General features: G+C 47.8%; 1 protein-coding gene across 2 annotated transcripts in view; it reads right to left on the bottom strand.

The window, feature by feature from the left end:
• EML2 (EMAP like 2) overlaps nt 1–1,239 on the bottom strand; it is a 33,324-nt gene extending 32,085 nt beyond the window's left edge. The window contains exon 1 of one of the 2 annotated variants that reach the window (XM_053607092.1): nt 889–1,239. In XM_053607092.1, the coding sequence (XP_053463067.1) occupies nt 889–1,060 (172 nt within the window). In that variant the 5' untranslated portion in view covers nt 1,061–1,239. The remainder of the gene's footprint in view (nt 1–888) is intronic. The other variant, XM_053607094.1, reaches the window with a different exon arrangement.
• Between the last annotated feature and the right edge of the window lie 11,001 nt (nt 1,240–12,240).

The raw sequence follows: 12,240 nt of genomic DNA, 5'->3' as shown, positions 1-12,240 counted from the left end.
AGAAGACAAAGTGAGCGTTTGTGTCCCTTGCCAACTCCAGTGGTCCCTGTCACCAAGGTGTGTGCCCAGGAGAGCGAGCCTCCAAACTGGATGACGGTTTCTTTCTTCTCAAGGGAATGGGAGGGGGTGTTGAACGGAGGCAATTTCACCTTGACCCCTCTGTCCCCACCCTGAGAGGCCAGATGCATTAGGATGCCTTGGCCTCCCCATCCTACCCCTACAATTCAGCCCTCTTCTCCCTCCTTGCCATTCCCCTGGCCTCACTCTTTTTGCTGAAAGACCAGGCCCCGCTCCCCACTTCTCCTCCTGTCTCCCTTTCTGCCTCCAGCTCACCTTCCCTGGGCCTGACACTCAAAATGACCCTTCCAGTATCATATCCACTTGTCTAGGGAGAAGGGATGAGTCCTAATGGGTGCGAGGGGCAGGGCCTGAGGATTTGGGGGTATAGTGGGGGCAAAGTCCTCTGGCTGTCCTACCTGACCCCATACCCTGCTTTCAACTCAACACTAAATCCTATCCCCACCCTCCTCTAATCTGATATGAAGACTGAAGAGGGTCACAGAAGATTCAGGGGAGAGAGAGGGCAGAATTCAAGACCCAGTCGATCCCCCAAGTCTTCCCTCCTTCCAGTCTCAGGTTCCTTCCGATTCTGCCCCCTTCTCTCTGTCTAGTCACCTCGGGACCAGGGGAAGATCCAAGTGGGTGGCCGCTTGGATCTGGGCTTTGAGGATCAGAGACCTAACTCTTGGGTCAGGATCTTGCTGAGGGGGAGGAAAGGGGATCTTCAGAAAGGGAGGGGGATGGGGACTTGGAAGAAGGAGGTTGGGGCAGGAAGAGATGGGTCCATCCCTGGGCGGGGCCAAGGTCGGATCTGAGGAAGGGTCTCACCGTTGCAGTACTGCAGCAGCGAGGATGTGTCGTAGAGGCCGCAGAAGGCCGGGCCGCGCTCCGCCATCGTCCCGCCACAGACACCACCGGCCGCCGCGGCCCCAGCCCGGGCCCGGTCCCCCACCCCAGGCCCTGCCTCCCGTTGCCATAGCAACCCCCTTCGTTCCAGCATCCCCAGCTCAGCTCGTCTGGCATCAGGCGGCCGACGCTGGGCCTGGCACTGGGGTCATCCCCCAGGATGGCCAGAAAGGGGATTCGGACACCCTCCCACCAAGCCCCCAACACAATCCTCGGGCCAGGATTGGCTGCGCCCGCTAGGTACTGTCTGATCCCGCCCACAACGCGGGTATGTTCTCTCTAGATTCCCTCTCGCCTGTTCTGAACCAATGAAAGCCTGTCGCTCAGGCCCTTCCGCCAATAGAAATACAGAGGGATTGGAAGGGGCAGGGCCTTCTCTGCCTTTCAGCCTGAAGCATAGCTCCCAGCTCTGGAAGGAAGATGAAGTGGAAGAAGACATTCCACAACGCCCAGCACCATCTCCCTAACCTTTCATTGGATTTTCCAAAAGCCACTGTCCACCCCCTCCACCCTCCCGCCAAGCCCCCTCAACACCTGACCTGACATTAGAGCCTCAAACTCGCCCTGGTAGCCCTTGTTTATTAGATCTAGACACACCCCTAGGGCTCTTGGCCCCACCCCCAGAATCTTGTGGGTGCTGAAGTTTTGTTCCTGCCCCCAGAATCATTAGTGCCGCCCCTCTGATGTCGGAAAGTTCATAATAAAGCGTTCTGCTCGCAGCTCTTGCCCTAACCTTCTAATAGCATTAGCTCTGTCCTGTGAATTTAAACCCCTCCCCCCAGGTCTGTTAGACCCTCCCTAACCTTCCCTTCCACCTTCCAGGCTCCGTTCCCAGGCTTGTAGCCCCGCCCTTAAGGCCCTAGTCTCGCACAACCTAATGATTCAGTCCGGGTTTTGACAGTCCCAGTTGTGAGGCCTGGGCCAGCTGGCGTGTCAGCCAGGGATGGCTCGGAAGTCATGGGGGAAGAGGGGAGGGTAGAAAGCCTGACAATGGATTTAAAGAATATTGGAACGCCTTCCCCAAGTCTGGGTTGAGGATCAACACATAGAGATAACCCCATGTCATGTTTTATAGGCAAGAGAAGTGAAGTTAACAGTGGAAAGAGATTTGCCTCTGGGGATACAGGCAAATATCGGAAGCTTTCGAACCAGACTGACCTGGGCTTGAATCCTGCCTCCACCACTTTCTAGTTGTGTGACCCTGAGGCTTGTTTCCGCACGTGGAAAGTGGAGGTTGATAATCATGCCTACTTTTTTCATTCATTTAAAAATGTTTACTGAGTGCCAACTCTGTGCCAGGCTCTGTTCTAGGTGCTGAAGTTTCAGGAAAGGTCGAGTCAGCCTCAGACTTACTCTCATGGATCTTTCAGTTTAATGGAATATGTAAACCACCACGCACAAAATAAATACTAGCTAGCATTTATTGAGCACTTACTATGTACCAAACACTCAGTTATCCTCACCGGAAGCCTTCTTTTCTTTCTTTCTTTTTTTTTTTTGAGACAGAGTCTCACAATGTCATACTCGGTTGAGTGCCGTAGTGTCACAGCTCACAGCAACCCCAAACTTTTGGGTTCAAGCAATCCTCTTGCCTCAACCTGGGACTACAAGTGCCTGCCACAACACCCAGCTATTTTTTTGTTGCAGTTGTCATTGTTCTTTAGCAGGCCTGGGCCAGGCTTGAATCTGCCACCCCAGTGTATGTGGCTGGCAGATGTGGATGTCAGATGTGGATGTCAGATCCACTGAGCTACGGGCACTGAACCCAGAAGCCTCATTTTCATCACAATTTTACAGATGAGGAAACAGGCACAGAGCTGATAAGATCATTTCAGATCTGGTAAGTACTATGAAGATGATAAAACAGGGTAATATGGGCGGCGCCTGTGGCTCAGTGAGTAGGGCGCCGGCCCCATATGCCGAGGGTGGCGGGTTCAAACCCAGCCCCGGCCAAACTGCAACAAAAAATAGCCGGGCGTTGTGGTGAGCGCCTGTAGTCCCAGCTGCTTGGGAGGCTGAGGCAAGAGAATTGCGTAAGCCCAAGAGTTAGAGGTTGCTGTGAGCCGTGTGACGCCACGGCACTCTACCCGAGGGCGGTACAGTGAGACTCTGTCTCTACAAAAAAAAAAATAAATAAACAGGGTAATATGATCCAGAAAGATTGAAGTGTGAGTCTAATTTAGAGGTGGTAAAGCCAGGAAAGATCTCTCTGAGGAAGTGGCATTTAAGCTGAGATGTGAATGACAAGAAGGAAGAAATTATGCCTAGAGTTGGGGTGGGGGAAGATTTCCAAGCAGAGCAAACATCTAGTGCAAAGGTCCTGAGGTAGGTTTGAGTTTGGCATATTTCTGGGGCAACAGGAAGAGTAGTGAGGATGAAGTTGAAGTTATGGTGGGAGAAGGGAACGGACGTATAAGGGGTTAGTGAGGTGATGGGCCTTCTTCCAAATCTTGTAGGGCTTTGAAGGCAGTAAGAAGATTTTTGTAGTTTGTCACTGTATCTTCCATGAGCCCCACTGAGGCCAGCCACATTTGTAAAGCAGACATTAGCAAAATGGGGTGAGGGCGGGGAGTAGAGCTGGGGTATGGATGAAAGAATGCTGGGCACACAATAGGGGCACATAAATGATAGCAACCCTGTGAATTTCCCAGTGAACACTTACTATGTGGGGCATCAAAATCAGTGATGGGTTCAAAGTGATGACTAAAATAGCCATGGGCTGTTAGTCTATGATCACAGCTAATTGTGTTACTGATAGAAACAAAGCAGGAACTGGGGTTTTCTGTCTCCCAAACTCCTGCTGCTCCCACCCCACAAACCCCATGAGCTCAGATTCCAGGAGAGGGGATGTTAGACTCCTCCATTCATGCTTCTAAAGCAGGCTACAAAGTGTTAAGTGCTGTTCTGGGGTGTCTGTGGGACACAGAGGACTGTGGGAGCCCAGGGGAGTTTAGTTCCTGGAGGGCTCCATGGGGTGAGGGAGGGGAGTAGAGCCAGGGTATGGATGAAAGAACAACATGAAAGGTGGGGGATGAGTCAGACCCAGCCCTTGCCCTTGAGAGGCTCCCAGACTCAGTATGGGGACTAGACACAGTCAGGATCCATGTGAGCCAAGTGACACTGGCCCAGTGGCTTGGCTTTTCCTCATTTGCAAAATTAGAGTCATCCATTTCCTAGGGGAAAAGAGAAGGTTTGTTGAGCTCATGCTTGTAAAGCAGGGCCTGCTTTAAACAGGGGGCCAGTTCACTGTCCCTCAGACTGTTGGAGGACCGGACTATAGTTTAAAAAAGAAAACTATGAACAAATTCCTATGCACACTGCACATATCTTATTTTGAAGTAAAAAAACAAAATGGGAACAAATACAATATTTAAAATGAAGAACAAGTAAAGTTAAATCAATGAACTTACCAGTATTTCAATGGGAACTATGGGCCTGCTTTTGGCTAATGAGATGGTCAGTGTCCGGTTCCATATTTGTCACTGCTAGTCATAACAAGTGATGCAAGTGTGCATCAGTTAGTCTAGATCTGGTTGGAGATTTCAGATGTTTCATTCTGGAAAAAGTCTGTTCACAGACATAAGTGCTGCCAAAGATGGTTGCCATTTTGAGTGCATGGTTCCTGAGATTAGGATATGTCTCAGAGGGGAGAGATGCATAGAAATTAGGAAGGCTGCTTAACTTGAATGTGTCTTTCAGAGAGTCACCATTCTGCAGTTCAGCCAGTTCCATTTGGTAAATCGTATCCACATTTTCAATGTCAATAGAAAATGGGTTACGGAAAAGCTGTATGTCCTGTTCATGGAGATGAAGCTCTTTAAATTTAAATTGGAACTCCTTTTGCAACTTTTCCAGTGAATCCACACATGTTTTATTTGGGAATGCAACCAATGGATTTTCCGCTAACAGATTTTGTGTTGTGGGGAGATGGCAGAAATTTTCCTCCTTCACTTGTTTGATGAGGAGGCCTAATTTAACTTCAAATGCTTTCACATGTGATTGCATATCACAGAAGAGCTTCCTCTTTCCTTGAAGTTGCACATTGAAACTATTGAATAGCTCTGTTACATCTGTCAGAAAGGCAAGGTGCCATTTCCATTCTTCATCCTTGAGCTCTGGTACTTCTTTGTTTTTCGAAAGCAGAAAAGCTGTAATCTGTGGAAGTAGAAGTAAGTCATAGAAACGTTTCAAAACTCTCCCTTGACTCAGCCAACGGACTTCTGTGTGGTATGGAACATCTTCATAGGCAACATTTAGCTCAGACAGAAATTCCTAAAATTGTCTGTGGTTTAGTGCATTACCTCTAATGAACTTAACACAAGATATCATAGTTTTCAGAACAGAGTCCCACTTCAGTGATTTACTACACAGCGCTTGTTGGTGGATGAAGCAGTGTATGACTATTGGATGAGAATGGTTTTGTTTGTCCATCTCTTGGTTAATGCGAGCAATTACTCCTTTCTTAGACCCCACCATGCTAAGAGCACCATCAGTTGTCACACTGGCTAGTTTTGCCCAGTCCAGCTCCAAACTATTCACAGTTTGGCAAACCTTTTCATAGATATCCTCTCCTGTAGTTGTTCCTTTGATGCTTTGCAGTGCAGCAAGCTCTTCTGTGACTTTGAAATAGTCATTCATCCCATGAATAAAAATCAGAAGTTGTGCAGAATCACAAACATCATTACTTTCGTCAAGTGCCAAGGAAAAATAGGAAAGTTCTTTGTGGAGTTTTGCAAATGCTGATGCAAATTGTCTCCCATTACTTCAATCCTTCGTATAATTGAGGGTCCTGAAAAACTCACTGTACTAAATAAATCAGCGTTCTCTGGACACATCTCTTTGGCAACAGAAAGAAGGTATTCTTTAACAAATTCTCCCTCCACAAATGGTCTGCCAGTGCACGCTATTAGCTTGGCAACTTGAAAACTTGCTTGAAGTGATGAAGTATTCAGCTGTTTCTGCTTCAAAAAAGTATTTTGCTGAGTTGTCAATGTATATTTCAGTTTTAACATTTTATCTTTCCTCACTTCTCTGACCAAACAATCATATTTATCTTTATGTTGAGTTTGATAGCGTCAATGCAGATTGTATTCTTTGAACACAGACACTATATTCTGGCATATCAAACACACAGCTCTTTCCTTGTACTGTGTGAAAAAGTAATCATAAGTCCACTGTTCTTTGAATATCCTACATACCGAGTTGATTTTTCTCTTTCTTGATTTCATTGTTTCCTAGGGATTCCAAATTGCTATTAGTAAAATACTAATATATATATATATTAGTATTGTATATATATATACAATATATTGTGTATATATATATATATACATATATATATAGCGCTCCAAAAACAATATACCAGCAATAACTTTGCCCACACAGAGACATATAGACTGCAGTGCCCATCAATGCAATCTGATCAGTGTCCATCAATGCAGCCTTGCCAGTCCACATCATTTCAGCCTCACCAGTGCCCATATGGTGGAACTCCGCTTTTACCTCAGGCTCACACTGGTGCGGTGCGGGAATAGGCATGATTACAGAGCCAGTTCCTCCACCACCTTTCCAGTTCACACTACCCTGTGCGAACTGCACTGCGATCTTTGAACTCACACAGGAATCTGATCGCATGGGTGTGAAGACCCATGTGATCAGATTCCACTGCAGGAAGAAAGAAGGCACGTATGCCTTTTTTCTTCTGAATCTAATGTGAGTTCAGCCATACAAGCATATGGCTGAACTCGCACTGCTCAGAGATCGCAACAGTGTGAATTGGGGCTTACACAGCACACAACGTACAATATCATACACAACTGAATAGCAATCAGAATATAAATGCACTTACTGTCAATTAAATTGGGTTTCCTACTCCTTGGCTGTCTGCAGAGCCAGATTAAGTTCCTATGGGGGCCTAGGCAGACTACTAGTTTGGGGCCCCCATGTGATAACACTGAGCACTGACCATTTGCATTAACACTGACCGCTGACCATTTGTGATAACACTGACTGCTGACAATTTGCATTAATACTGAGCACTGACAATTTGCGTTAACACTGAGCACTTACAATTATCGTTGCATTAGCACTGAGCGCTGACTATTTGCGTTATCACTGTGATGCAACCAACTAACCAACTTAAAAAAAAAGGTTCTCCTAACTTAAAAAAAAAAAAAGGCTCCTCTTAACTTCAAAAAAAGGCGCCTCCATCTGCAAAAAAAAGACCTCCTAACTTCAGGAAAAAAGGCCCCCCTTAACCGCAAAAAAAAGGACCTACTAACTGCAAAAAAAAAATAGACCTCCTAACTTAAAAAAAAAAAAATCCTAACTTGTTCTTACCTTGGTCCTTAGGCAGCTGCAGGCTCTGCACAGGCAACCTGGTGACTCCTCCAATTACACCAGAAACTGAGAGGAGGAGTCAAGAGACAGAGAGAAGGAGCAGAGTTGGAGAGTTGGCGCACATTCCACACATGCACACTGCGGCCTGGGATGAGTCAGCTGCTAAGCAGGACAGGCAGCTGTGGCAAAAACACTCAGAGGGCCGGATAAATGTCCTCGGCGGGCCGCATGTGGCCCACGGGCACTAGTTTGAGGACCCCTGTTGTAAAGTGTTCAGCACAGTGGCTTTTGGGTACCGTTAATGGAGCTAATTTGATTACAAGTGCTTTTTTTTTTGTTTTTTCAGCTTTTGGCCAGGGCTGGGTTTGAACCCACCACCTCAGCATATGGGGCCAGCACCCTACTCCTTTGAGCCACAGGTGCTGCCCTGATTACAAGTGCTTTCACAGGGAGATGTCAAGGGCCTGAAAGACAGCAGTGAGGAGGAGGTGACCCTGTAGAGGAAAGGGGTAAGGGCAAGGGCAAGGGCAAGGCAGGGCTCCCAGTTTTTCTGTTTTTTTTCTCTGCTTCCAGCTTTCCTTCTCCCCGAATCTTTTCTTTCTCATTCCTATCTCTTTCTTTATGTCTCTGTCTGAAAACCGAATTTCTTTCTTTCTTTTTTTTTTTTTTTTGAGACAGAGCCTCAAGCTGTCACCCTGGGTAGAGTGCCGTAGCATCACAGCTCACAGCAACCTCCAACTCCTGGGCTCAAGCGATTCTCCTGCCTCTGTCTCCCAAGTAGCTGGACTAAAAACGACCAGCTATTTTTTTGGTTGCACTTTGGCCGAGGTCGGATTGGAACCCACCACCCTCAGTATATGGAGCCAGCGCCCTACTCACTGAGCCACCCCTCTTTTTATTTATTTATTTATTTATTTTATTTATTTTTTGTGTGTGTGTGGTTTTTGGCCAGGGCTGGGTTTGAACCCACCACCTCCGGCATATGGGACCAGAGCCCTACTCCTTGAGCCACAGGCGCCACCCATTTATTTATTTTTTTAATTGAGACAGAGTCTCACTGTGTTGCCCTTAATTGGGTGCTGTGACATCAAGCTCACAACAACCTCAAACTCTTGGGCTTAACTGATTCTCTTGCCTCAGCCTCCCAAGTAGCTGGGACTAAAGACACCCGTCACAATGCCCAGCTTGTTTGTTTGTTTGTTTGTTTTAGCAGGCCTGGGCTGGGTTCAAACCCGCCAGCCCTGGTGCATGTGGCCGGCACCCTACCCACTGAGCTACGGGAGCTGCCCTCTTTTTTCTTTACTTTCTTTCTTTCTTTTTTTTTTTTTTTTGAGAGAGAGTCTTAGTCTGTCACCCTGCATAGATTGCTGTGGAGTCCTAGCTCACAGCAACCTCAAACTCTTGGGCTCAAGCAATTCTCTTGCCTTAGCCTCCCAAGTAGCTGGGACTACAGGCGTGAGCCACAATGCCTAACTAATTTTTCTATTTTTAGTAGAGACGGGATCTCACTCTTGCTCAGGCTGGTCTCAAACCACTGAGCTCAGGTGATCCACCCACCTCGGATTACAGACATGAGCCACCATGCCCAGCCAAAACTGGGTTTCAAAGTTGGGCATCCTGGGCCCTTGCTTCATCATTTCTGAGCTATGTTACCTTGAGGAAGTTACTTTTCCCTCCTCTCTGAGCCTCAGTTTTCTCATCTGGAAAATGGGGATAATACCTCTGCTGCAGGTCTATTATGAGGAGTAAGTGAGATACACACATGTGAAATGCCCAATATCTGGCACCATTATTATTATCACTATTATTACTGATACTTATCTCTTACTCTGTCAGTCTCTTTTTGTCCCAGTCACCAAGGTTTCCAGCACAAGCTCCCAACCTTGTAGCCTGCTATATAATGAATACTCAATAAAATGAACTGAATCCCAGTCTCTGCTGAACCAGTGCTGGGCGTTGTTGGGACACAGCAGTGACTGGGACAACCGCAGTTCTGCCCTCACAGGCCTCATAGTCCAATAGAGGAAAAAACTAAGAACTGTTTATTTATTTATTTTTTTTAATTGTTTTTCATTAAATCATAATGTTGTACATTGATGCATTTATGGGGTTCAGGGTACTGCTTCAATATACAATGTGAAATGCTTACATTGAACTAATAAGAACTGTTTATTGCGTGAATGAATAAGGCTAACTTTGAGATGGACTTGGAATACTCGACAAAAATTGGGGGAAGGGGCATTCAGACAGAGAAAACTGCTTGAACAAAGACGGGGGGTGGGTGCTGGGAAGACTTGAAGAATTAGTAAGTCATGAAGACAAAGCTGGAGGTCTCCACAAAGCCAGAGAGGAGAGGTGAGCTTTCTCCTGAGGGCACTGGGGAGCCTGGGCAGCTTCTGAGCAGGGAAGGGACAGGATAGGTTTGTGCACTAGCATGACACATATGGCTGCCTGGCTGCCCTATTAGGGGTTGGGGGTGGGGGTGGGACCAAATTCTAGAAGCCTGGAGGAAAATGCCTAGGCCAGTTTGCCCTCCTGGGGGCTTGGAAAGGGCGTCAGAGGATGCCTGCCACCACCAGAGGGCAGCCAGGGACTCTTACAGGTTCCAGTTTCAGTAGATCCTCCCAGGGTGGGAAGTTAGGTCCAGGACTAGAGGTAGGAGAGGCTGGAGCTCTCTGTGGGGCCCCAGCTGACAGCCCCTCTGCTCTCCCGCCTACTAACCTGGCCTCTGGGCCCCTGGAGCCCCCACCCCACCCAGCATGAGATTATGTCAACACAGCCCTGCTTCTGGCCAGGACAATATTTGCCCTCAGGATCTGGGGAGGTGGCTATAGAGACAAGCCCCCCTCCCCCCTCCCAGCAACCCAGGCCAGAAGGAGGCCTAGGGGAGCTCTGTGTCTCTGCCTCATCTCTGTCTGACTGAGAGTTTACCCCTGTCCTTATCTCTCTCAATTCCAAATCCCTTTCCCTGTCTGTCTGTCTCTTGTCTCTCTCTCTCTGGATACCATGGGACCAATCTCTAGGCCTTTGTTTTTTAGGTGGGTCTCTTTTCTCTGGGTCTCTTTCTCTCTCTGCTTTCTTTCTTTCTTTCTTTCTTTTTCTTAGACAGAGTCTCACTGTGTTGCCCTCGGTAGAGTGCGGTGACATCACAGCTCACAGCAACCTCAAACTCTTGGGCTTTAAGCGATTCTCTTGCCTCAGCCTCCTGAGCAGCTAGGACTACAAGCACCTGCCACAACACCCAGCTATTTTTTGTTGCAGTTGTCATTGTTGGTTGGCTGGCCCAGGCCAGGTTTGAACCTGCCACCTTCGGTGTATGTGGCTGGCGCCATAATCACTGTGCTACGGGCACAAGCCTCTCTATGTCTATGTCTGTCTTTTTTTTTTTTTTTTTTTGAGACAGCGTTTCACTCTGTTGCCTAGGTAAAGTGTTGTGACATCATAGCTCTCTGCAACCTCAAATTCTTGGACTGGAGCAATCCTTTTGCCTCAGCCTCCGAAGTAGTGGGACTTTAGGCACCCACTACAAGGCCCAGCTAGTTTTTCTGTTTTGTGTAGAGATACGGTCTCGCTCTTACTCAGGCTGGTCTCAAACTCTTGAGCTCAATCAATCCACCCTCCTTAGCCTCCCAGAGTGCTAAGATTATAGGCGTGAACCACCACACCTGGCTGTGTCTTCTTTGGATCGCCATATCTTTTTTTTTTTTTTTTAAGTAGAGACAGAGTCTCACTGTACCGCCCTCGGGTAGAGTGCCATGACGTCACACAGCTCACAGCAACCTCTAACTCTTGGGCTTACGTGATTCTCTTGCCTCAGCATCCCAAGCAGCTGGGACTACAGGCGCCCGCCACAACACCCGGTTATTTTTTTTTTTTTTTGCAGTTTGGCTGGGGCTGGGTTTGAACCCACCACCCTCGGCATTTGGGGCCGGCGCCCTGCTAGATCCCCATATCTTTGTGTTTGTCTCTCCAGACCCCATCTATGGGAATCTGTCTCTGTCTCTGGGTTCCTGTCTCTCTGGATCCTATCTGTGCATCTGTGTGTGTGTGTGTATGCACATGCGTGTTTGCCTGAACCATTGTCTCTCAGCAGGTCTCTGTCTCTCTGTTGTCATCCTTCTCACTCTCTGTATCTCCATCTCTTTTTGTCTTTATGCACGTATCTTCCTTTCTGGTCTTTCAGGCCTCATTTCTCCTCAGCTCTGAACCTCAGGGGGTCTCCTGTTCCTGGCCTCAATCCCCACAGGGTGCCCCTGCTCCCCATCTCTCTCTGCCTCATTTCTCCAGCACCATCTGCTGACACCCCTCAGGCACAGGCTCTGCTTGGCCAAGCAGCCCCATGGGGGGGGACACAGGCCTTCCAGCTTTCTCCCCACCAGGGTGCCCTACGGGGGGTGGGGGGGGTACAACCTAGCCATTGCTAGGATGAGGGAGCGGGGGACAAGAGCCGGGAAACTTGCAATAGGAGATGATGGATAAAGAGAAGCAGACAAGTAGACACCCACAGACAAGACAGGCAAACTCTCAGAAAGAAGATAGTAAAAGAAAAGGAGAATGTTTAATGATAAGCAGAAAGAGACTGATCACAGAAAGAGAGAGACCAACAGAAATGAGCAGAGAGGCAGAAAGCAGTAAGGAGAAAAGAGAAAAGACTGCCTAGCAGACAGGACAGAAAGACAGACAAACTGAGTGTGAGCTTAGAGAAAAGGAGAAAGGAGAGATTTGCTCCAGAGAGAGAGAGAAGGTAGGATAGAGAGAGACAGACACACAACAGAGAGAGAAAGGCAGGGGGAGAGGAAGAGGGGGAGAAAGGGAGGAAAAGAGAGACTTTCAGAGGCAGAAGAGGGGTGGGGGGAGAGAGCTTGCTAAATTTAGAACCAGGCACAGAGAAGGGAAATGGAGATCCACTGGAGAGTGTTGAAAGGCTGGGAATGA

Source organism: Nycticebus coucang, chromosome 10, assembly GCF_027406575.1.
Source record: "Nycticebus coucang isolate mNycCou1 chromosome 10, mNycCou1.pri, whole genome shotgun sequence".
Classification (NCBI taxonomy): domain Eukaryota; kingdom Metazoa; phylum Chordata; class Mammalia; order Primates; family Lorisidae; genus Nycticebus; species Nycticebus coucang.
This window is presented reverse-complemented; position numbering and strand designations above follow the sequence as displayed.